Source organism: Nelusetta ayraudi, unplaced genomic scaffold, assembly GCF_046127955.1.
Source record: "Nelusetta ayraudi isolate G7.1 ecotype Tasmania unplaced genomic scaffold, CSIRO-AGI_Nayr_v1 ptg000084l, whole genome shotgun sequence".
Classification (NCBI taxonomy): domain Eukaryota; kingdom Metazoa; phylum Chordata; class Actinopteri; order Tetraodontiformes; family Monacanthidae; genus Nelusetta; species Nelusetta ayraudi.
Window position 1 is genome coordinate 2,175,302 of NW_027466134.1, and position 26,097 is coordinate 2,201,398.

The 26,097-nt window shown below is 43.9% G+C and overlaps 3 protein-coding genes across 3 annotated transcripts; 2 read left to right on the plus strand and 1 right to left on the minus strand.

Annotated features, from left to right (window-relative positions):
- Positions 1–4,218: 4,218 nt before the first annotated feature.
- kng1 (kininogen 1) lies at positions 4,219–10,231 on the minus strand. The gene is made up of 9 exons (XM_076045051.1): positions 10,061–10,231; positions 9,861–9,957; positions 9,147–9,275; positions 8,548–8,661; positions 8,064–8,139; positions 6,536–6,705; positions 6,260–6,370; positions 6,078–6,170; positions 4,219–4,805 (listed from the first exon to the last, which is right to left on the minus strand). Exons 2-9 carry the CDS (start codon positions 9,924–9,926, stop codon positions 4,518–4,520), a joined length of 1,047 nt encoding a protein of 348 aa, XP_075901166.1. The 5' UTR covers positions 9,927–9,957; positions 10,061–10,231; the 3' UTR covers positions 4,219–4,517.
- A 1,812-nt stretch (positions 10,232–12,043) lies between these two features.
- lamp3 (lysosomal associated membrane protein 3) lies at positions 12,044–14,906 on the plus strand. The gene is made up of 7 exons (XM_076045585.1): positions 12,044–12,226; positions 12,735–12,839; positions 13,294–13,376; positions 13,608–13,730; positions 14,131–14,203; positions 14,307–14,477; positions 14,608–14,906. Exons 1-7 carry the CDS (start codon positions 12,166–12,168, stop codon positions 14,745–14,747), a joined length of 756 nt encoding a protein of 251 aa, XP_075901700.1. The 5' UTR covers positions 12,044–12,165; the 3' UTR covers positions 14,748–14,906.
- A 598-nt stretch (positions 14,907–15,504) lies between these two features.
- mccc1 (methylcrotonyl-CoA carboxylase subunit) lies at positions 15,505–26,097 on the plus strand. Its single transcript, XM_076045349.1, has 19 exons — positions 15,505–15,795; positions 16,610–16,653; positions 17,018–17,157; positions 17,283–17,378; positions 17,603–17,724; positions 17,828–17,975; positions 18,071–18,192; positions 18,342–18,453; positions 18,892–18,973; positions 19,063–19,190; positions 19,467–19,650; positions 20,259–20,368; positions 20,634–20,850; positions 20,967–21,053; positions 21,983–22,032; positions 22,166–22,303; positions 22,408–22,515; positions 23,145–23,216; positions 23,967–26,097. The coding sequence occupies exons 1-19, from the start codon at positions 15,740–15,742 to the stop codon at positions 24,111–24,113; spliced, it is 2,163 nt and encodes a 720-aa protein (XP_075901464.1). The 5' UTR covers positions 15,505–15,739; the 3' UTR covers positions 24,114–26,097.

Genomic DNA, 26,097 nt, shown 5'->3' on the forward strand with positions numbered 1-26,097 from the left:
AGCATTCCCGCGGTAGAACGTGGAAACTTGTGGGCCAGGGCCTGTTTAACTCCGGCTGTGTTTTTTTGATGAACTTGACTGAGAGATGTTCTTTGAAAATGTTGCAACAAGGTGAATCTTCAATTTCATCTTATTTTGAAGTACACTGCCAGTCAAATGAAATGAAATGAAATGAATGTCTTTTCTTTCATTGTCATGACTGTTGACTGTTCCCACTGCACTGAAGGCATCAAAACGACGTATGAACACACATGGAATTATGGAGGAAACAATGAAAGTGTCAAAAAACTCAAACACATTTTATATTTCAATTCTTCAGAATAGCCACCTTTCATAAAAAAACATTTAGAGTTATTTCACATTTTTTTCTTTGTATTGCACTATATGCAGTGTACAAATTTGTAAAGATAAAAAAAAAAAAATGCGTGAGAAGGTGTCCAAACTTTTGACTGGTGGTGTACAAGCAGGCATCAGGTCATCAGTCCTTAAGGGGGTAAAATCTGTCTGACCTTAGCTGATGGATTTTTGTTTGTTTGTTATTTTTTTGTCTTTTTCTTTGACCTCCTTGCTATTCATGAGCCACTAGCCAACCTGTACGTCTTCTAGATCAATGACTATGAATCCGTTTGGGCGCGACTTGGATCAGATTGATCAGTGTTTTTTTTTTTAATGAACCCTTAAAGAAAATAATGTGCAATAATGCACTGTTGTTTAGCATTTAGGTGGAGCGAAAGGTTTTTAAACTAAGCTTAAGAGGTCCTTGACGAGTGCTCAAGTGGACCCCATGCAAACAGCTGTCTAGTATTTGTATTCTAAAACCTGTTGGACGGTGTTAACGGGGAAAAATCCGAAAACGAAATCCTCAAAAATACGTTTTTTAAATTTGGATCTTTGTTTTTGTTTTTTGTTTTTTAAAAAGGGAGAAGGCAAAATGTGTTCAGTTTGACAGTATTTGGATGTGCACTTTTTCGAGCAGCGTTACAACATGAAAAGGAAATTCATCATCTGGAGAGGAAAAACAAAAAATTAAATCAGCACTTTGCCAGTTTTGTCATCGATTGTATTGAGAATCCAAAGGTGGGGTCCGTTTCCGGCGTGGCCCCTGTGCTGCCGTTGCCGGATTCGCCACCAGAATGTACTTTAAAGGCCAACGTTGACCACACACATACACGTGCGCGAGCTCCCCTTTTTCCTCACGCAGCCGCTTCCTTCGCGTTCCCGTCGGAACGTCGGACACGGCGCCGCTCCGTTCAGCACCAGAGCTGCTTTCACTAGCATTGTTTTTTGGATTTTCTTTCAATGTGCCAAACCAGGCTGCACTGACGTCAGCCTGACGGGAAAACTGAAGCCGGGAAGTGAATCATGCGGTCACATTATTTAGTATTCATGACGGACTTTATGGGCGCTGGTGAATATGCACTTCCAATTCTCCTTCCCGATGCCTTTTCTTTTTGTTTGGTCTAAACGGACTCTCCGTAGGAAGAATGTTAAGCCTAGTGTGCATGTCTCTCACGCAGCATAGCCAGTACTGGTATGTGAGATGTATATTTTAAGGCAGTAATCTGTAGTTGCAGTCAAACCTGTTGTTTTTATTCTATTTTGATATGATTCTGTTCTTTATTCATTTGTAACTTGGAGGCTCCTCCAGACTGTGTGCCCTCATGCACCCACTGCGTTTCTGCACAGGTTGCAGACTTTCATTGGCCGGATCCAATGGGAGAAAAAAGCCAGACAAACCACCAACACCAACACCAACACCAACAACATAAAAAAAAATACCACTATGTCCGAATGTAAATGGATGGCACACGCTGTTGAAGTGATGTTTTGTAAGACTTCTTATCTTTCCCCCCGAGAAAGAAGAGAAGTTTGGCGGTGGGGTGTATGTGTGTGTGTGTGATGGGGGCGGGAGAGTTGGTTGAAGCTTGGAAGAAGTTTCTGACTTGTTTGGAAGAAGAAGAAGAAGAAGAAGAAGAAGAAGAAGTTTTTCACGTGTATGTCGTCAGTTGTTTTAACTTGAAAAGTATCAAATCGGATCTGTGAATGCGTTGCTTTGAACTGGGGCTGTTGGAGTCGGGAGGGGGCAGGGGGAGGGGTGGTAGGGTTGCCATGAAGTATGGATGTGCTTGTTTGTTTGTTTGTTTGTTTGTGTGTACTTATGTGTTTCACTGGCTGTTTAATACTACTAAAGGAGGTTGTCAGCACCACAGACTTGGCTGAAAGTTTGAGGCGCTGGACTTCAATGGAGATAATGTCCCCTCGGTGAGGTGACAACCGAGGAGCAGTGTGTTGTAAGATAGTCCTCACCTCATCTCAGCATGTTTGCTTGTTTGCTCGTTTGTTTGTTCCTGCTGGCCTTCTGTGATTGTAAACTGAACTTCCGTCTTCAAATGAAGGACCTGAAGGCAGAAATTCTCACTTTTAAAACGGCAGCAGCAGAGGGCCGCACTTACTGATCTGCAAATTGTAGAAATGGGTCGACTCTCTACGTGGTAGAAAGTCTCAAATGTAGCTACCACTGTGAGTTGGTTGGTATTGAATCATGGGACACAATCACTTCCCTAAAAATACAATCTGATATTGAAGCTCCTGCTGTGTGCCGACAAGCGCTGGCCGTGTGAGTCAGAGATGGTAGGAACACTGACTGTCTGTTCAGAAAGCCTTTGAACCAAATGAATGTCGCGGGTTTCTACGCTCTTATTCACGCAGGAGACAAAAAACAACAACTAAAAACGTCGGACAACCAAGCAAAATGAATTTGTTCGATTTTTTTTTTTCGATTTTTTTTTTTTAAAGCTTTTTTTTACATATATATATATATATATAAGACTTTCCATATATATATATATATATATATATGTATATATATATATATACATAAAAAAGCTTTTTAAAACGTCCAAAACTTTCATTTACTAGAATAATTTCCTATAAAGATGCGTGTTCTCACGTTCTCCGTGTGCAGTGCTAAAATACTACATATGTGTGTGTGTGTGTGTGTGTGTGTGTGTGTGTGTGTGTGTGTGTGTGTGTTTCACTACATTTCCATCAGCTGTAAGATCCAAACTATGAACGATTGTATAACGGGGACAGTGTATCATTGCATGAGACCACGGCAAAGACTCACATCTTCACGCTACATGTCGTTGTTTTTTCACTTGAGTCTGCTAAGCAGCTGTATAGATGTTGAGAACTTTGAATGCCTTGAGTTTTTCCTCCCGGTGGGAACAGTTTCTGCGGTGAGCTCTTCCTCTCCTCAACCTCCACTTTTATTTATGTTTTTTTTTTTTTTTTTTTTAAATGAACGTTTTCATTTCGGCTCCCTGGTCACAGAGTTGAGGTTTGTACCCTGGCTGACTGGTCGTCTGAGTGTTCTGTGAAAGATGTACAAATAAATTTGTTAAATATTCACCTGGATGTTTGGTGTGTGTGTGTGTGTGCACGCTGTGTGACTGGCTGCTGAAGTTTAAAGTGTTTTTTTTTACTCAACTAGTCATTCAGAATGGCTTGTTTTCTGAGGTTTTTCTACTAAAGTAGATGAGAATAAATCTATGAAAAGACATTGAATTGAATTTTATTTTAAATGTAAATGCAAAACATCCTCTTGTGCTGATCAAGTAAAAACTCGTGTTAAAACAATAAACAAACAAACGGCCGCTCACCTTGTCCGGTCTGTCAGAGGAAGCTGCTGTATCCCACAAGAAGAGAAAAAAACATTACAGGAAGGAGATTTTTATTTAAGTTTTCATTTCGAGTTTTACGTTCTTTGAATAGTCAAAATTTTGTGAAAAAAGTCGACGTAAAAAAAGACGAAATTATGTGAATAAAGTAGACATTTCACGAATTAAGTCGACGCAAGTGAAGTAGAAATTTTGTGCATAAAAGTGGATGGTGTACTAACCCAGTTACCCACAGTTATAAGTAAAGCGAAAACAGGTGTGTCCCACAAGGTTCATCGACAGTAATCAGAAAACTGGCGAAAACGGAAGTAGTCTTGCGGGCAGAGCCTTTCATCTTTATTGTCCCTAACTCTTTCTTCACATTGACATTAATTACAAAATCTTTTTTACGTCAACTTTATCCTCGAAATTTGAACTTTATTCTCGAATTTGAAACTTGACTAAAAATTATATCTTAATTATTTTTCTCTTCTGGCGGCCCTAATCCATCAAAATTGATTAGTTGATTTTACATCTGCAATAAAAACCAACACGCAGGTCAAAGTTAGACTTTATTTCCTTATGGATCAATCAAATTTACAATCTTTGTTCTTACATTAACCATGAATGGAGCAGGTGGGCGCCTTATCATCTTTCACTGATGAGCTGTGACACTGTATACATGTCACAGCAATGAGCTCTGAATTGTTTTCGAGACCTCATTCAAATTCTGCGTGACATAGCAATTTCATTTTTATTTTTTTTTTGGTGTGCATATGCAAGAATAGAAAAGCCCAAGATAAAGGTGGATTAGTCAAAAAATAAAAAAATAAGATTGGAGGGTTGGGACGGCGATCATTAGGCCAGCAGGTCGGCGTCGCTGAAAGTCCCCTCCTCCTCCGATGCCGCCGGCTGCTGTGTCGGAGCTGCGGCCTCCACCTTGAAGACTTTCCAGGGTTTAGACGGGCAGTGGAAGGGGCGGTCAGAGGCGGGAGCCGCGCTGTCGTCCTCAACGGACGCTTCGGCAGGGGCGGCCGTGTTGGGGAGGGTGGTCGTGATGGGAGCATCGGAGGGAGCCTGGCCGACATCGGGCCTGGTGAAGTTCCTGAGAGGAGACCAGCCAGGGGGCCGGCGTCGGATGAAACGCTGCATGGAGTGAAACACAGAAGGGTGTTTTAGAAGGTTCGATATTTTAGCCTCTGAGACGGGATCATCCACTTTTATATTGAACCACACAACAGTAGAGTTCAAATAGCTCCACTTCAGGCTACAATAACTAAAATGATAATATAATGATATAATGCTGATAATAATAAGTTAGTTTACCTTTACCTTTACCTTTAACAGAATTTGTATCTTTTAAAGACTTTAAAACACAAAACTAACAAACAAGTTTCCCCCCCCCCCCCCCAAATGTAAGAAGTAGAAAGCTCAGATATTTCTGTACAGATTTAGGGAGTAAAAGTAAAAAGTCATCACAAAAAGAGGTACTCAGGAAAAGTACAGATAACTGAAAAATCGACTTAAGTACAGTGACTAAGTACTTGTACTTTGTTACTCCCCACCTCTGCCGTTCAGTGTGGTGCACTGCCGAATATTTCAGCTTTCAAATCCGCCCACCAAGAGATTTGCTAGTGGCTCAACCTTGTGCTTCACTTCTGCTCACCCAGCTTCAAAAATAGCACTTTCAGCTCTGAGTCGATGATAGTCAACTTCCAAGGCAAGGGCCCTTCCAAATAAAGGAGCTAAAAGCACCTCACAGGACTGTAATAAGTCCAATGTTAAACACAGACAGTACTCGGAAAAAAAAGAAAGACAATTTTTTTTTTGGATACCTCATGCATTTGTGATATTTCGTATTAAGAATTAATCTGAAGTTTCTGAGTGCCATTTCTTTTAGTCCAGTCGGCCACAACACACATTCTCCCTTTTGCACTTGTACTGGTCCCTTCTGGCTAAAAGTGGATATTTAAAGGTTAAAGATTCAGTGTGTAATATTTGGAGATTTTGAGAAGAAACAGCGACATCGAGTGGTTACATTTTAGATTGCAGCGTTCTTTCGCCCACCCTCCCTCTCCCGAGCTTGCCAGTGAACTGCGGTGGCCTTCATACACAAACCTGGATACCTCGTCCACCTTCCTCTTTGTTGGTTTATTTCAACGTTCACTCGAAATACGAAACACGTTTTTAGGCAGTTTGGATTGTCCACACAGGGCTCCCTTACAAATATGGCGGTGCAAGATGGCAACTAACTGGTAGTATATTAAGCTTTTACCAAAGTAAAGACCGCAAATCAGGGCAAATTTTACACATTGGACCTTTAAGGTTGAATTTAGTTTGGTTATGTTTTTTAATTTTATTTTCATTTACTTTTTGCTAACCATAAAATATACATATATCTCAGCAAAGGGAACTCACCTCGAGCTCCCCTTTTTCACAGACTATATCGGTGACGGGGATTTCGTGTCTCCACGGTGCTACATCTACAGTGGCGTTGCAGTTGGCAAACTCCTGCAATCAGAAATGTAGACACGCACATTAGAACTGGAAAACATCAAGTAACGTTATTGGAATATGTATCTACATTTTTTTCTCGCTACCATATCGTCTACAGCAGGCTGGCAGAGGTCATGGAGGTCACCGTGCTCTGCTTTGGCGCACGTCGTCTTCTGCATGTCAAACCTCAGGTTGAACCTGAATCCTGCCAACACCTACACACACACACACACACACACACACACGCACGCACGCACGCACACACACACACACACACACACACACACACACACACACACACACACACTCGATTAAGTGATGAACAACAATTTGGACCTTCCTAACACTCGCTCCCCACCCCGTGATGCTGCGCAGCCTACCTGTCTGGTGGCGTGGATAACTTTGCCCAGCTTGAAAAAGTGAGTGTGGTTCGATTCTGAGTTAAACTTGGAGATGGATAAGGACAGAGGATTCTTCAATTCTTCTGAGTTTGTTTCAATCGGAGTTGGGCAGCCCAGGCAGGGAGCTTTGCTTGAAACGACGTCATCGTCTGCAGAAGGAAAAGGTTAGAATGCAAGATCATAGCAGGGCCTCCCGGCTTTGCCACTTGTAGTTGCGATTGTTTTTCCATAACCGCTAATGCTGATTGGTTAAAGAGGGGCAGCATTCAAACAAAACAACTACAGACTACAATCTTCTTCAGGGTCCTGGTACATGCAGTGCGGAGGACAAGTTTTGCATCCTTCGGGATGTGACAATCACTGGGACTGTAACTTTAACAACAACAATGATAATAAAACCTTTTTTTTTTTTTATATATGTGCTTTTCGTGACACCTGAGGTCACTGCACAGGTAAAAGCAGAATGCAGCAAGACAATAAAATGGAAGATATGATAGAATAACAAAACATGTACAAAGGTCACAACCGCCCACATCATCAACCATCTGCTGAGGGACTACCGTTCATAAGCAGCAAGAAAGGCTGAATTAGATGGGAAAGTTAAAACATTCTTTTTAAAAATGATAATAAAAAAATGCAGCAATCACAAATATTATGGAGGTCTACGGTTAAAAAACGAGACCAAACAACGACACTGGTCTGTTTACTGTCGTTTAACGACGAGCTTTGACAAACAGATGAAAGTCTAGGTTGACGTACCTTTTATGGCGTGATAAGTTAATATTGTGCTCCCTGCGTCTGCACCCTGTATTTATACAGATGACTCAACCAGGCCGCCCCTGTCTATCAAGCTCGCCCACGTAGTGTGCCCTCGTCCAGCTCGCCACTGGTAGGCCGGATAAAGGCAAGACACGTTTGTGGTGTGCTGCTGAAAAACTCATTTAACCATGGACGTGGCTCACTGAGGTGGCGCAGGCCTTCATTAGCGACAATGCCATCCATCCATCCATCCATCCATCCATCCATCCACACTCATCCACACAGAAAGACCCCAAGTCAAGGAATCCAACCCACAACCTTATTGCTGTGAGGCTGTGAGTGCTCACTGCTGCACACAGCACTGATGATGGTGATGACATTCATTCTTCTTCTTATATTATTATTATGAGGCTACACTTACACTGTATGTGGCTCTGTCTCTAATGATTTGAATCCCCATTGAATTGCAACAAATTAAGAGTGAAGAAGCCAAGTGGTCACGCTGTCCCAGACACTTAATGAGTAGTACTCAGTAACTACTACTACTGCTACTACTACTTCTAATAGTAGTAGTAGTAGTAGTAGTAGTAGTACTAGTAGAAGTAGTATTCCTTAGTAGTACTCGCTCACTTTTGTTGTTTTTCTTACCTCAAAAACATATTTTAGAGTGAACAAATGATGCTATTTGATCTCCAGCAGCAGTCTTGATGACTCAGAGTTGGACTTCATTCACCCAAAACTGACTCACCGAGCGAACAGTCCACGTCTCTGGTGTCCTCTTTAGTCTCCATCATGTGGACGGTGGCGTTGCATGAAAAGGGCTTCTGGTGGAAGCAGGACAGAATGTGTCAGGATTCAACTTTTTCAGGTTGCGTTCTTGTAAAATGGGCCACTGGGAGAAACAGAATGTGTTGTGGAAAAAATAAGAAGTGGGGAGCAGTTTTTTGGGGTTTGGCACTTGTTTTTTCCTCACAGTTGAGTGAGTTTGGGTGGGAACTGCCCATTAATTAGACAAATTGCGCATTGGCCCGACCTCCCATTAGGGTCATGGTTAGGGTCGGTGCGGGGTTAGGTAGGGTTAGGGGTAATTTTTTTGGGCTAATGGGAGGTCGGACCAATTCCATGCTCCCAGTTGGGATACTGAATACAAACGAAATCAACATCATTCACTGCGATGTGATGTCAGTGACTGTCCACCATGTGTGAGAGTCACTTCCGTCCTGCACTGTCACCTTGCTTTCAGGCAGGTAGTCACAGTCCGTCCAGGGTTTGTCGTTTTCAGCGAGACAGTCGGACTTCCTGCCGGTGAACTGCAGGGAGTACACTGTGTCGTCGGCGTTATCTGACTGTGGACACAGAAAAACACACACGCATCAGTGTGTACCGACCGATCAAAGTGCGTGGACAGGTTTTTACCAACAAATCCTCCCAAAGCTCCCAATTCCTCTTGTTTCACCAGCCACTGTGGTTCCATGTGTTCAGTTCAAAATACTTTGGATTTGCTTTGGATGGATAATTTGTGAGGTATTCTATACTTTGACCTTGTTGTTGGAATGAAATATTTTTACCTGTTTTTTCTAGAGCCAAACAAATGTCGAGCTTTGAATTTACACAATGTAATCATCGTCAGTCCAACGCCTGGTCAAATGTGATTATTGAGGCATTAAAGTAGGGGAAACGTGTGAGAAAACATCAATTTTAACTACCATCAACTATCATGTTTTCCTCAGGCTTTGAAACCCAAATCAAAACTGAAAACGCTTTTTCCAATCATTGTTCATTTTCCATTCGTTCTCCAACTGCAACATTCAAACATTCAGACATGCTGTACCTTTGTGGCTGACAGGATCTGATAGAGAGCCATCTTGTGTCCCACTGTCACCCACTCGTTGAACTTGCTCACAGCGCTGTGGGCGGCCTTCTCCACAGAAGGGTCGTCACAGAAGATCAGGACACCAGACTGGTCGTCCGAAAAACAATGAAACAGACCAGAGGAGCTTTTCTTTGAACTGTATTCATTCATTTATTCACTGATTTATTTACAGTACTACATCTTTATAAATCCCTTTATAAATCCCTTTCCATATGAATTGTTTCCAATGAATAATCTGTAGCTTCAAAAAGCAAAATAATGCCCATTAGTGGCATTTTTTCTCTCTCCAAGTTCAGTTTACTTGAATATTATATTTGATTATTTATCCGACAGTGCAGGAAGAGCCATTGACCACAGTGGAACTTGAGCCTTGAGCCTTATATATATTTGTATACTGTACATAAAATATAATTTTTTATAAATTTCTCATTTAAAATATGCTCACCCTGGTGCAAATAACACGAAAAAGTACATTTGAATCTCAAAAAATTTAATACCAAAGAACTTAATTAGGCCGACCAACATTGTAATGCTTCTACCAACAACATTAACTGTGGATACAATAAAACTCCACGGTGCTTTTATTCCCTCAGTGCAATTCCTTTCATTTCGATAATAAGGTTTTGTATCAGTGTGGAAGTCTAAACAGTTCATTCCCACTAAGTCTCTTACCTCGCCCATGACAAGGTTGTGGAGGCACAACAGGCCCAGCACGCACAGCCCCAACCCGCTCCTCATCGTCCTGTCCCGATGGATCTCTGTTGTCGTTCTGCCACGAGAAAAAAAAAATCAAATTTCTCGTCAAACGTGTCAGCGAATTCGGAGACCTGGAGACAAACCCAAAAAGCTGCTCAGTGAGTGGCTGGCCGTACAGTCTCTGCAGGTGGAGGCCTGCTGTCCGCTCAGTACCGTCGCTGTGCTCCCAGAGGCAAAAGCTTGACTCGTCTCCACGACTCGAGCGGGTTGGCGACGCTTTAGCGAGCTCCACCTGAGAACTGGAAGGTGGGGGACCCTGACCCTGGCACACTGGGGGAGGGGGTCAAAGGGGAGGGGTGAGGGAGGTTGGGGGGGCGGAGGGGCGCGTGCGCGCACGTACACACGCGTGCACCGGCGCTCTGTCGGTTAAAGGAGAGCAAATGTTTGCTCTCTTGTTTGCCCTCCTACTCATCAACTCAACAAAACAGGCAGCGTCGGGCCGAAAGAGAGGGGGCGTCCGTCCGGACGCTGCAGCTTCCTTCAGATGTGCAAAGAGCAAACAGTCACTCAATAAACACACACACACGCACACACACGCAAAGTAAAACTGAAGTGTGCTAATTTTTAAATAGTGATTCATCAGAATGTTAATATTTGCCGGTTGATGTGTATGAGACTAAGTGCATCTGTGTGTGTTTGTGTTTGTGTTTGTGTGTGTGTGTGCACGCACGCGTGGGTTTTGTATGTTTTAACTGGTACTTTGTCCCCATTGACCTTTAGCCTGAGCTGTTTGATTTCTCCTCTGCTCCTATGAAAGAAGAAATTATGTAACACATGTTCAGGGGCGCTAACGCTAACGCTAATGCTAATGAGCTTTCTGAGCATGAGGCTTCACATTTCCTGCGCTCTGACCATGAATTGGTTGCGGTCAAAATCCTTTTCTATGTGCGGATGTAAATGTGATTGAATGAAACCCCGACGAGTGAAGCAAAGTTGCAGTTGCATCAAGGACAATTTGGGCTACTTTGTTTGTTTGTTTTAGCCTGTTCTATGCTTGGCTTTGTTATTTTATGTGATACTGTGATCTCTGTTCAGTAGTTTTTTTTGTCACTTCTACACAATTGTCTGCATTTGACTCTCTGGCACCAGACAACTAATGACCCTGCGAGACAGACAACAAAACACAAACATGGGAGGTGAAGTTTGACACAAAATAGTGTGCATAGAAATTCGGGACGTTGCTGGGTCCTGTTCTGATTCACCAAAGACCAGTGGATTTTTTCCCCCATTCTGACAGGTCAGGTGGCAACCTTGCATCGTGCGCACTCTGTTTGCCAAGTCTGTTTTCATTCGCCAAGTTCATCAAGTGCATCAGGGTCCTCGGAGCTGATAAAAAAGATGCATAAATAGTCAGGTTTTGTTTTTTTCACATCCACTTTTATGGCATTTATTGGAGAGCGATCAATACAAGTTGGGCCACAATTATAAAGCAAATGCGACATGGAGAAGTAAAGCAGCTTTAACTTTAGACAGCAGATTTAAAACAGCGTTATTCTGCCTCCTAGTGGCCTCACATGGAAACCAGATCGAAACAGACAAACGTCACAAGTTCTTCTTCTTCTTCTTCTTCTTCTTCTTCTTCTTCTTCTTCTTCTTCTTTTTATTATTATTATTATTATTATTATTATTATTATTATTATTATAATAATAATAATAATAATAATAATAATAATAATGTGACATAGTTAACCTTTACATCTACTGAGACCAGTGGGCTGCCGCAATGCCCACTGCAGTGAGTTTCCAGTTAACGTAATGTGCACGTGTTTGGACTGCGTAAGGAAGCAAGAGTACCTGGCGAGAACCCACAACAGATACAGGAAAACACACAAATCAGTCTGGCAGTATTGTATGTACAGTATGAATTTTATCATTGGCTTCTCTGGGCAATATCAAATCTATCTATCTATCTATCTATCTATCTATCATGAAAAGGGTACAGTCTATTGAAAAAGAATAGTGTTTCACAAGTGAAAGAGCAAGACATGGGTTTGTCTCTTACTCAGCCTCACTTGTTAGGGGCAGTGACAGCTCAGAGCTGTGAGAGAGTCAGTGGTCTCTCCACCCCCCCCCCCCCCCCCACACCACCCCCCACACTTCCTGCCGTGGTTCATTTCGCTGTGAGGGTGTTGAACAGTTTTTTGCAGCTACGAGTCAAAACCACAGCAAAGGCACTCAGTGCAACTTGTAGTGCCGGAGGCCGCACATCGCTCTACAAACGATGGAGCTCAGGATTCACTCGGCGCGATGGTGTCTTTTCCTCCTGGCTGCTGTTATTCCAGGTGAGAGTCATCGCGAACAACAGTGTTTTTTTCAAACTGGTTTTCAACGTGTGTTCTCATAGCAGCTCTTCACAGAAGCGGACATGAGGCAAACCACAATGAGAAACGATGTACTTGCCAGTCCTGGAACTCCAGCACGCATTTATTGGTGTCGTCGCTTTATTTTATTTGGAAAATGTTTGTTCTGTCTTCGTTGGTACATACACTTGGTTTTCTTTTGTTCAGACACTGAACAAAAGAAAACCAAGAATATGCTTTATTTTTTTTATTCAATTCTTGGTTTGCTCCACTTCTGTCTTGGATGAGTTGAGTTGCTGTCCGGGCAACTGATCTCAGACAAGGTGGATTGAATCGGTCACATGCTTCAAATACAGAGCCGTTTGCTTGTGACTCAAAGTTTCCACAGATCGTCATTATGAATGTGAATTGGCTCTAGATGGAGTTACCTGGTTAAACAAAACTAACTGATGAAAAGGCAGTGACTCTGTATATCTCTCCTGTCTACCAGGTGTCCACCTCCAGAGTAATGACACCTCCGTCCAGCCCGAGCCGTCTCTCGAAGCCAAGATCTACAGGCCGGTCATGCAGCCCTCTGAGTCCATCCCGACTCCCGGTATGCTTGAAAAAAACAACAACATGCCGTTAGCTCACACTTTAATTAGTAATATCACACATCACATACTGCATTGAAAACAATACAGTGGGAAACACTTTCAAACAATATGCAACCCAATATATATGCACACTTAAAAAAAGGCGATAAGAATTGATTACTGTGAGGCAACAGAAATATTAATCATAATCTCAAATAGTCTCAAACTCTGAGAAGAAGTGGACTTTAAAACTGCTCCGGACAGCATCCAGAAGATGTTTCAGTAAAAGACAAATAAAGTGTAACCTTAGGGATACTTAGGGGTAAACTAAACTAAACTAAACTAAACTAAACTAAACTAAACACTTTGTTGTGAAAAGCGTTGAGTCGACCTGCCTGGTTTTACTTTGAAATTCCGTGAAAGTAAAGTAAAGGAAAGTGTTGCCTTAAATTTTGTGCATGTCTGTTTGCGCAGGAACCTACACGCTGAGAACCCCACTTGGGAGACTGTGCATCAAAGTCACCATGGGAGTCGAATTCTTGGTCGTTGAAAAAAAGGTCAGAGGGTGAGACTGGCTCAGCACTACGCTGGCACCCAGAACACAAGTTCAGCATTTTTATGTTGTTTTTTTTGCAGATGTGCGTGTGCGTCAGCACCAGTTTGTAACAGATGTCGGTTTAACTGTTCGAAGTGTGAAAAGGAACAGCAAAGACACACTTAACCCATGAGGATGGAATAAAATAAGAACAATAAGGATGATTAAAAAAAAAACTGTTTCTGTCCATCAGACGTGGTTCTTCAACCTGGACCCCTCCAGGGTCAGACGCAGTGGCTTCTGCGACACCAACTCCGCTCATCTGTCCCTCACCCTGCCAGATAATGCTGCCAGTCTGCAGTTCACCTTCAAAAGGGTATCTATCAATCTGTCCGTCTGTCTGTCTGTCTGTCTGTCTGTCTGTCTACGCTATGATGCCAATGCCTTCTTTGTGCAAACCACAATCTAACTGTTTACACCAGTAGCAGTAATTAGTATTAGGTATCTGTACTTTACTGGATTATTTCCTTTTACATCTTTTTACTTTAATTACCTCAAGGGTCACAGTAGGAAGAAAAACCATCTTCTCCTATCAAAGACCTATCTTGCTTCCACTTTACTCTGACTCGTGAGGTTTTGCAGTTGTTGAGCCATCTGGTCCTTTTGCAAAAAAATATCTGTATAGTATGGCTTGTTCTTAAGATTAGATCTCACGTAGCTCAGGTGATTTCCTGTCACCCAAAAACAAACTGGGATTTTTTTCAATTCTGTTGCAGGAGAAGAAAGAATTCTATGTCACCAAGATGACGGCTCATCTGCTTCCTATGCCATTCTGCCATAAATGTTCCAGTAAGGGAAAATCGCCAGATAACACAAAACATTATAACAATTCTAGATGAGTGACCAGGTATGAAGCAGAGAGTGACTGTGTCTGCCGTGTTCCTCTCTCCAGATAAGACCTACGCAGGCCTGCTGGACCATGAAAAGCTGTTCAGAACTGAGAACGGAAAGAGCTTCAAGTGCAAGTCCGACAATCTGCTTCTGATGTCGTCGCAGCTGCAGGTCAAGCTGGTCCCTATGCAGATGCAGGCCTTCACTCTGCCCAAGGGCCAGTTTGGAAAAGGTGACTGTAGTGAATGATGGAAGCTAACCTGAAACGTGTCTGATATTTACTAATGTTTTGCCGAAGCATCAACTTCACATTCTCTTTTGATTGCTGAAACATTTCTCATTCCCTTTCCCTCGTGTCTCAGAGGTGGAGTGTTGGGCCGACTACAACAAGCGGGTGATTCCCATCATCATCGGGGCTGTCGTGGTGTGCCTCTTAATCATAGCCGTGCTCACCTTCCTGTTCATCAGAGACCGTCGCAGAGAGGGATACGACACTCTCTGAGCTGGAGGCTGATCGGAGCCGGCTCAAAGAATATGTTGCACTAACATATGAATACAACATGTTTTACTGCATCTGCATTTTTGATAGCTGAGACAATTGTGTGATCCTCATTTCTTTCTTTTTTCACCTGTTGGTGCTATGATGAATTTTGCAATTCCATCTTTTCTACTTGTGTGGTTTTTACAATAAAATGTTCTGATAAAACAATAATTGCACGTTGTACAAATACCAAATACAACACAATAAAGTATTGGTCCTACAGCTAGTTTTACATCATATATATATATATATATATATATATATATATATATATATATATATATATATATATATATACATATATATATATATATATATATATATATATATATATATATATATATATACATATATATACATATATATATATATATATATATATATATATATATATATATATATATACATATATATGTATATATATATATATATATATATATATTTACATATACACATATATATATATATACACATATATATATATATATATACACATATATAAACAACAACAACAAAAAACAATGCTACAGCAAAAAAGAACAAAAAACTAACTGTACAACAAATAAAAATGTGTATTTTATCGTCGTGTACATTATTTTTTCGGGGGGTGGGATTTGCTGCCATCTGCTGGAGATTTATCGTAACTGAGGCCTCTTCCCCGCCTCCATATCTCCCACTCTCATTGGTTGGTGACACTACGGACTCTTTGAGAGGCCAAAACAGACGGCGCAGAAATGTCTTAAAGTTCATAAGGGCTTATCTTGTGTGACTCTTTGTTGTAAACTCAAATGCAGTTTTCTCGGGTTAAGTTGAACATTTTGATGTGTTCACGGTAGTACCGACTCTTTCCGAACTACTTAAAAAAAAGCATTTCCAGTTCGCCTTTTCCCCTCCACATCTGCTGTGTGTGTGGATTAGCCGCCTAGCTGCTAGCTCCAATAGCAGGTAGAGCTATGGCTGCTGTCATACTAAGTTTCTCAACTTTGCAGGGTCTGAGGATATGCACACAGTGAGTACTACCGCACGGATACGATTCTGTTTAGTCAAATGATTTGCCTTACAATGCTAAGCTGCAGAATTCGACTTTTAAACGTTGTTTTTTAACAACAGACTCGATTTGAAGCTTGCAGATCCACCAATAACGCCTGCCTTTGCAATATCTTGACAGCAACAATAGCTTGTCTCCTTGTTAATTATCTGCCAATGCTCGTGAACGTGGACTTGTTTTCCCCCCCATTGACATCAGCGTGTTGTCATGATTGGGTTTCCCCGAGTACAAGTTTACAAATAAAAAAAAAAAACCCAAGCAAGGTTACGTGAAGGTAGCAGACTATCTGCTAACCTTGCTAGCTTGTTCAGTGTACAAGTACAACATTGTAGGGGACACACACACACACACACACACACACACACACACACACACCTGTATACGTTTCGCTCATAATTGAACGCATTCGCGCTAATCAGGCGTTGTCACTCATCAGCTTCTACCCTGAAAACCGCGAGGATTTAGCGTTTGCTGTTTTAAGCACGGGACAAATGTGACGGCGGTAACAACGCTGCCAACTTTCATTCAGTAAATCAAAGGAGGCCATGGCCGTTAGTGGTGAATCATAACTTGGAATAGGGTTTCAAAGAAAGTATACAGTGCGCATTATTTGAATGAATGTCTAAATTGTATTGAAATATTTTAAGTGAACATATTATTACACAACACAGTGGAGGATGGATGGCCTTTACAAAGGAATTAAATGAATAAAGCAAATACAATTGAAATATAATAAGTACAACTCAGGACAGCGATGCTCTCTGTGTCTTTGCAGAAAGCTGTCATGGAGCAAAAGAGGCGTGAGACTCGCTTCAGGAGGTGAGTGTTGTATAAAGCGCCACGACGTTGTTACATTTTTGTTTAGACGCCATCTGATTGCTCGAGTAATTCTTATGCACGCGGGTAAAATAAATGAAGGGTCTAAGCTTGATCCCTGTGGAGGATAATACCTGATTTGCCGTTTAAAGAAACCAACTGCTGTCGTTTATCCAAGCAACTGATCAATTTCAGGGCGACATCCTTATCTTGGAAATGAGACATGCATTTGAAACTAAATAAAGACAGAATTACACCTCCGTCGCAGTGTCTGCGGTGGAGGTTTTCCAAAACGGACTTTTAGCAAACAGTTTCTTGGAAAAAAAAAAGTGGACGAGGTTTTGCTCTCTGCTTGTTGACGGCGCAGCGGTGGGAAGGATCGAGAAGGTGCTAATCGCCAACCGAGGGGAGATCGCTTGCCGCGTCATGCGCACGGCCAAGAAGATGGGCGTCCGCTCCGTGGCCGTGTACAGCGACGCCGACAGACACTCCATGCACGTAGCCATGGTGAGGACGCTTAAAAAAAAAACAAAACACTTTCATTTTCACACACAAGACACGACGCTGAAGTTGTGCACAGTCACACACCTCCATCACATTTTTTCACCACTCTTCTTTGATTTTCCTTGCAGGCAGATGAAGCCTACCACATCGGGCCCCCGCCCTCCCAGCAGAGTTACCTTTGCATGGAGAAAGTTCTGCAAGTGGCAAAACAATCAGGATCCCACGTCAGTATTTCACCTCCTCTTTGCTGAGAGGTTGAATGAAAGCATTTCACAGCCCTCACTGACCTGATCAGTTCACCATTTGGACCCGTTTGAGAACAAATTTGATAAGAATCCTTGAAGAAGCTGTTTGATATAAACCTTTTTTTTTTTTTTAAAGCATTTTCACTGCTGAATTATTCACCCTCACAGACTCACAGAGTTTTCTGCTTTTTTTTCTTTTTCAGGCCGTGCACCCCGGTTATGGCTTTTTGTCGGAGAACACAGAGTTCGCAGAGGCGTGCAAACAGGAAGGCATCATCTTCATCGGACCGCCGTCCTCCGCCATCCGTGACATGGGCATTAAGAGGTAATCTCGCCTCTGATCATCGTCCACTGAACGCAACGCAAAACCTGAAACGGAAGGAGACCCCTCGGGGAGCGCACTTGACTTTGCTTCGTGTCTCCGTCAGCACATCCAAACACATCATGTCGGCCGCCGGGGTGCCAATCATTGGGGGTTACCATGGCGAGGACCAATCAAATGAGAGGCTGCAGGCTGAGGCTGCTCAGATAGGATACCCCGTGATGATCAAGGCCGTCCGTGGCGGAGGAGGGAAGGTCAGACGACAAAGACTGAATGAAATGTCTGTCGTGTTTGAGTAACCAAAAGAAGCTCAGTTAAACTCTGTTTCTTATTTTGTTCCCTCCCTCAGGGAATGCGTATCGCGCTCACCGAGGCCGACTTCTTGGAGCAGCTGGAGTCGGCAAGAAGAGAAGCCAGAAAGTCCTTCAACGACGACGTCATGCTGGTGGAGAAGTTTGTAGAAGACCCCAGGTGACCCCCCCCAGCCCCCCGTCCCGTCCCCCCGTTCCCCCACCACCACCACCTCTCTGTCTTATCGTCCGTCTAGTCGGCTGACTCCGAGCCGCAGTGTGGGGTTTTCCTCCTCCGCCTCACTCCTCCGTCTGTCTCTCTGATTGCAGACACGTGGAGGTTCAAGTGTTCGGGGACATGCACGGCAACGCTGTCTACCTATTTGAGAGGGACTGCAGCGTCCAGAGGAGACATCAGAAGATCATAGAGGAGGCACCCGGGGTCAGTGAGGAGAGCTGGAGGCCGGGGGGGGAGGATTGTTGTTGTTGATGGCATGAAAAAAACAATTTCAGTGTGTCCAATTTTCAGAATTCTTTCCTTTCATCTCCAAGTCGCCCTTCCTCAGTTTATTTATTTTTCCGTCCCAGCACGCTGTGCTTTTTTTTTTTTTACACTCCGAATGCTGCAAAGAAAAAAAAAATCTAACTCGTCCATCCTGGTTTTATGTTTGCATTGCTGCTGAATTCAAAAGTAGAGTCGGATGTGTTTGTTTGTCAGCCATGTTTAGTGTATGTGTAAAAGAATTGATTCATCTCTAACATAGGCAAATATTGGTTCCATCATATCAAAAAATTGGACACACCCTATGAATTCAGTGTCTTTTTTTTCGTTCTCATGACTGTTGACATCAATGGTTTCACTCCTCCGTCTGCTTCCCAGCCTGACATCAGCCCGGAGGTTCGGAGGAAACTGGGAGAAGCAGCCGTCCGAGCCGCCAAGGCCGTCGACTATGTCGGCGCAGGTGAGGAAGACGGTCGGCCGCCTACGCCTCCGCCTCTCCGAGGAAGGAGATCAAATGCTGTGCTTTGACGCGTCGTCGGCTCTTTGCAGGCACTGTGGAGTTCATCATGGACGCGCAGCACAATTTCTACTTCATGGAGATGAACACGCGGCTGCAGGTGGAACATCCCGTCTCGGAGATGATCACTGGAACAGACCTGGTGGAGTGGCAGCTCAGGGTGAGGAAGAGGAGAAGGAGGAGCGTTACAGTGTTTAACATTATGTTATATTATTGACAAACTGTCAATGTAATGTGAATATCTTGATTTTTCCTTCTTAGTCTATAATTATTATTATTATTATATTATTTTATTTCTTTATTTCTTTTTAATTGATATAATTTCCCCTCATTTTGCACTGAATTGTTGCTGTAATTGTGCCAATTTACCCAATGTGAAATTAATTGAGACTTCTATTCTATGACCGACCACTGATTACTGGTCTTTGTCCACTAGGTGGCAGCAGGGGAGCGCTTGCCTCTCCTCCAGGATGACATCATTTTGAAGGGCCACTCGTTCGAGGCCCGGATCTACGCTGAGGACCCCAACAACGACTTCCTCCCAGGGGCGGGGCCTCTGCTGCACCTGTCCACGCCCCCTGCAGACCAGCACACGCGGATAGAGACCGGAGTGAGGGAGGGTAGGGAGCCGCTCCAGGTCACATGGCACAACACTCACTCAGTGCAACTCAAGCACTTCAATGGGGCACTTGGAAAACTTCTCTCTGAATGAGATTTAAAAAAACAAATGGCCAATAGTTGAAGCAGAGAAACATTTCCAAAATTTTGTACAATTACAAGTACAATCGCGATTTGCAGGTGTTTCCATTGAATAGTGTGAAGCGCATAAGCCGTCATTCTTCAAAAAATCTTGTACCTCACTTTGAGGAGGATGGAGGTACTAAACATTTGGCTTTTTGGAGCAGCCGTTTGAAGTGAACTGGTCACGTGACCACATACATCACGTCCAGTGACGTGAAAATACGAAAAAAGTGTTTCCAGGACACTTTTGCGATTATACCTTCATGTGGATACGTCTGGAAAAACCTCCTCATGAGAGCAAAACTATTATTAATTTCATTAAAATTTTGAAACGGCCACATGAACAAAGAGTCATGGCGGAGTCGGAGTCAGAACTGCCCCTGAAGTAAGTGTGTGTGTGTGTGTGTGTGTGTGTGTGTGTGTGTGTGTGTGTGTGTGTGTGTGTGTGTGTGTGTGTGTGTGTGTGTGTGTGTGTGTGCGCGCGCAGGAGATGAGGTGTCTGCACATTACGACCCAATGATCGCTAAGCTGGTGGTTTGGGGTGAAGACCGATCTGCTGCCCTGAAGAAGCTGCGCTACTGCTTGCAACAGTACAACGTAAGCCCCCCCCCTCCCCCGCCTCGCTCACCTCATTTTGCGAGAACAACTCCTGCACGTTGCCTACGATGCTCTGAAAAGAGACGTTGCTGTTTGACGTAGAAGCAGACTTGAATTTAAAAAAAGATACTGGTCATTTTTTTTCTGTTTTGTTGTTATTTTTCTTTGATGTATAAAGTCTCGGCCTGGTCTCGGTCTCGATTCTCTCTCTCGTCTTAATAATCTCAGCTGCTCTTTCCCCACCTCGTTCCCCCACCACCCTCAGATCGTGGGACTGAACACCAACATCGACTTCTTGCTGAGTCTCTCGGGCCACCCGCAGTTCGAGGCCGGGAACGTGAGCACCAGCTTCATCCCTCAGCACTACGCCGACCTCTTCCCCGCCGCCAGGGCTCCGTCCGGGGAGACGGTCTGTCAGGCGGCGCTGGCTCTGGTGCTGCAGGAGCGCAGGGACACGCAGCAGTTCACCCAGGTCTCCAGCGGTGAGCGAAAACATCCCCTCGCTGCGCTAATGGCAACGTCTGACCGCAGCAGACTTGCGGAGGACTGATGATGCTCTGTCGTCTTCTCTCCCCCGCCCCCCCCGCCTCCCCCACAGACCCGTTTTCTCCATTTGGCTCCAGTAGCGGCTGGAGGAGCAACATTCACTTTAACAGAAACATAAGTCTCCAGCTCGGAGATAAAAGTAAGTGAGCCGTCGGTGTCGTCAGCCTGCATTAAGCCTCCGATGAGGAGTTCAGAGGGGCAGAGGTAGACAACAAGCAAACACAAAAGCACAGGATTAGATCAGCCCGGCTGCAAAGATTGGCTTCTAACTGCATCAGTGAGTGGAGAGACTCTAAACCGCAGCCATGATTAGGTCAAATTGATTTGCATTGATTCCAAAGCAAAAGGAAAAAGTTCTCATCAAACATTAAAAAAAAGCACAAGTCGACATTTTTTTTTTCTAATTCTGCAACCGAGGAGTTTATTTAAAGCAAGAAAGGCAATTTCATAATTTCAGGCTCTTATTGTGTTTTTTTTTTTTTTTTTTACACGTTTCAGTTTAATTATTTACCTACATGCTGCATGAGCAGAGTACAAAAACTACAAGAATTGTACTTTTTTTTTTTTTTTTCTCTTTAACAATTTGTTTGTGTGCCTCTGACGCAGAAACACAAACAAATTCTCCAGCAAATGTTTAACAATAAACTTCTAGCTTTCACCTTTTGATGCGAGTGAGTAGATGCTGTTTCTCGGCGGCAACCTCGTGGGAAGATGTTGAAGAAGAGCTGATGGCATTTATTTGATTTTCTGCGTCCGGAAACCGCAGTGATGTCATAATATCATCCGTATCAGCTTGAAGGAATTGGGCAATGTTGTAATGAGTCGCGTCACCTCGGATCTGATAGGTTTTTGACGGCTGTTTGAATAATGAAGTCAGGAGCCGCTCTCTTAATGGAACCCCCTTTCATTATTCAACCGTCCTATTAAAAAAACCGTCGCTGCGAGGCCTGAAATGAATCCTGCTTGCCGGCGCCGCTCCCCAGCGTCTCCCCTCGTTCTCGCCAGAGCTCTCCTCTCTGCGCCCGGTGGCACAGCTCACCTCACGGCCGTGTGTGCTTTCATTGGCAGAAGCCGACGTGGTCGTCGTTTACAACAAGGATGGGAGCTACACGATGCGGGTGAGCGTCTGAAGCCCCTGCAAGCAAAACTACCAACATCGAACAATCGCTTAATGTTTTATTTGATTTGGGGGGAAAATTTGCACGTTTATCATTAACAATTTTTTTTTTTTTTTTGGTTGTTGTTTTCCAGATTGGTGAAGAGGCGTACCATGTGACTGGGCAGGTGGAGACGGAAGGCGGAGCCTCCTTCCTGCACTGCTCCGTCAACGGCGTGAAGTCTCGTCCCAAGCTGGTCATCCTGGACGACACGGTGCACCTCTTCTCCAAGGTCGGGCCTCTGCCTCAGCCAGGATGGCGGAGAGTATTCGGATCGGCGCCTCCTGACTGGCTCCCTGCTGGGTCTCCTCACCCCCGCCTCTGCTCTCTGTGCAGGAGGGCAGCGCACAGGTGTCTGTTCCGGTGCCCAAGTACCTGGCCGGCGTGAGCGGCTCCGGGGCCCAAGGAGGAGCCGTGGCCCCGATGACCGGAACCATCGAGAAGGTGGGTTGGACTTTTATAAAGAGATGGACTCTTCACAGAAGGTCAGGGGTCTCCATTTGACCTCCTCATAACTGTGAACGCTCTCGTTCAACATTGTTGTGCATTAAATCATCAAGTGCATCGTGATTAACCGCACAAATATCAAATGGAAGCGTCTTATACATGAGTTGACCACCTAATGCATGTTTTGCATTTGACGGTCCTCTTTGTCGTGCTGTTCAACATTTGGACCTCATGAGACCAAGACAGCACCGTGCAAAAAAGGTCACAGTTATTGACCATTTAGCTGAGTGGGTTTTTGGTTGCCCATCATTGTTTCAATATTGTGTTATAATATCAGCGTTTCAGTTAATGAACCTGTGCAGTGGCTTTCTTTAAAGTACTGCGGTCCAGTCCTGCTCACAGAGATTCATTATTGTTTACAACCATCGCAGTAATGAGGAGATTGGTGCTCATTGCCTGCCAGTGAGCCAATATAGCATCAGACTGGCTGAGGAGTTACTGTGGTCAAGGGAGGAAACCAGTCGCTGTCTCACTCTGAGAGCTTTTTTTTTGTGTGCGTTTATTCTGTGCGAGTATCAAGACGAGCGACGGTCCAAATGTCAGCCTGCCCTCATCATGTTTTTCAGGTGCTGGTGAAGGCCGGAGACAAAGTGGCGGTGGGAGACCCACTGGTGGTCATGATCGCCATGAAGATGGAGGTGAGACACTGCTTGATGTCCGACACGCACTTTTTTTTCCACCTCGTCTTGTCTCACTCGCGCACTCGCCTCCGACCGGCAAGAGATGGATGGAGATTCTGAAATATGGAGCCGAAACCTGCATTCTTTGGTTTGGCCAGCAGGGGCCGCCAAAGTTGGTTGCAAAAAGACTAAACATGACTGGCTGTTAATATGGAAAAGGAGCCCTGAACTCCTACCTTTACGAACTGCTTCTGACGTTGCTGTGGGTTTGAATTGTGAGTGAAAATATTTGCAAATAGGCTCTCATTGACATTTTTCAAATTTGACCTAAATTTGAGAAAAAATGGCTTAGTATTAGCTTAGTTTAGTATCCAACTGTAGTCGGCTTACCGGCAGGTGGGTGGGTGTTGGAGTGCACGTTGCACTCATGCTCCGATCACTCCTCACCTGTTGTACCACCCGTAAAAATGTGAAGCGTTCACAAAATAGGTTAGAATAATATGTTAGAATTTTCACAAAATTACAAAACAGTTTCACGTTATAACGTGAAAATGATCACGAAATGTCCCGAGTTTAACGTAACGTGAAAATGATCACGTAACAATGTGAAACTTAAAACGTAAAAAAAGTCGAACTTTCATGGAAAAACGTCATCGTTTTATGTTATACAGCGTGAAAACGATCACGTTATAATGTGATAATTTTCGTCTTAACGAGACATATCGCTTCTCTCTCTCTCTCTCTCTCTTGCTCTCTCAATGGCTGCAGCACACCATCCGAGCGCCAAAGGCGGGCGTGATCAAGAGGGTGTTCTTCAGCGAGGGCTCCCAGGCCAACCGCCACGCTCCCCTGGTGGAGCTGGAGGAGGAGGAGGGGGAGGGGCAGGAGCAGGAGGAGGGGAGCAGCAGCCAGTGAGCTACAGACTCACTGACACACAACCACAGACAGACAAACAGGTAGGAGAGAGAGAGAGCGAGAGAGTGAGGGCACTAGTTACTGTCACATCCAGAGGGGGGAGGGGCCAGGCCAGTCCAGTCCAGTCCAGTCCATCGGAACGAGGTCCCATTCCAACTATTTATCCTCCTCGCCTTGAAGTTTGCCACCTGATTTGTCGGTCGGGAGGAGCCCCAGCCTGCCATGAGTTAGAGCACCTCACCCCCCAGGACCCACAATGCACTGGGGCAGGTCTGGAACGGGCACAGGGAGCGGCGGTGGTGGTCATAGTAGCTAGAATTTCAATAATTCTCTTATTTGAGATCTGTAATACACAACAATCAATGAGGAAGCAGTTAAAATGTCATATTTATTTTGGGATTCAGTGAATAAAAAAAACTAATGTTGTTTGTATTGCCTGTGATAAAGAGCATTTTCAAGCCGCACAATACAACGCTGCCATTATTTATTGATATTTAGCAGCCTGATATAATTAATCATCCAAACCGATGAAGAGTTGATAGTTGTTGAGACTACTGAGCTGCACACCCTGGGTCACTCAGAGCTCCGTCGATTATTGAAGCAGCTCTGTCTGTATCACTGATCAGAGGTCAGTTATCTACATGAGTTTTCTGGCTGATCGCAGTCTTTTTTGCCCCCCCCCCCTCCCCCTCCCCCCCACCTAAATAAGAACACGCACAAAAAAAGACGGTTTAGTATGATTTTATTTTTTCTCCATTCTCAGACCTATTGGGATTTTGCGCTCTTTCCTATGAATAATCCACGTTGGGAATTCCGATGTGACGTCGCGGTGATGCTTTGGAATGAACAGGAATTGGTAGGAATGAACAGGAAGAGATCGGAATTATAATCTGTCGAAACGACCGTCACAAGCGTTAAAGCCAGTTTGCATTTGAACTGTCAGTCGGTTTTTGTTGTATATATATATATATAAAAAAAAAAAATCATTGTCATCATTCCTGTTAATTCCCGTCCACCCCTGTTGAATTCAATCCTGGCAACAAAGTCTTGGAATGGAATGACACTGCTGGAGCGTGACTTTGCTGAAAGTCATCGATAAAGTGAATTCTTTACAAAATTGTTCACTTCCAATCGGAGCAACTCAGTGCTTCAAACTGACCAGCGGCCAGCGTTCTGCTGGTACCCCTGAGCTGAGTGTTTCTGCTCCTGGCGGCTCTGCAGTCCCACTCCACACTCTTTTCTTTTCTTTTTTTTTTTCTTTCCCAGAAGTCTTTGTGTCAGTGCCTGTTCAGTGGGGAGGGTTTTTTTTTTTTTTTTTTTTTTTTCATCCAAGCTGCCAGGTTTTCCTCAGGCCCCACCGCCCCTCCTCCACCACCCTCCCCCACAGCCAACCCCCAACAGCCCTCATCAACCCTCTACCAGCTCTGAAGCTGCTCCATCGCTTCCCAAACCTGAGACAATAAGTGAAGAGAAGTGGATGAAATGTCATTTTGGTGGGAAGTAAGAAAGTGTCAGAAATGTGCCGGAGGTCGTGGTTGGCTCACTCTTCATCGCTCGTCATCACTCTTCATCACCCCCCCGCCCCCTTCCCCGCCATCTAAAAGCTGTTTGTAGAGATTAGCGTTGCACTAACAAGACTTGGCTTTATGACAGTGTGGCTATTAGAAATAAATAAATAAATAAATCAAACACTCCAGATTTATTGAACGATTACCAACTTTTGAGACGGGATTTGTGTCCGTGTCGGAAGTGACCGGGATGATGGGATGTCGGTCACGCCGGGCTTTTCCTTAGACAGATGTTTGTTCCTGTGTAAATCCATCCCCCCACCCCCTACCCCTACTGGCTGCTGTGTGACGAGGCCTTGTAGACTGAGAGACTCTTGTGTTGATTTTCTAGCTGTGTGACAGATTTTTATGTTTTGTCGTTTTTCTAAAATTCGATTTGTTTTGATCAAATACTGTAATAAAATAATTTGAAAGGA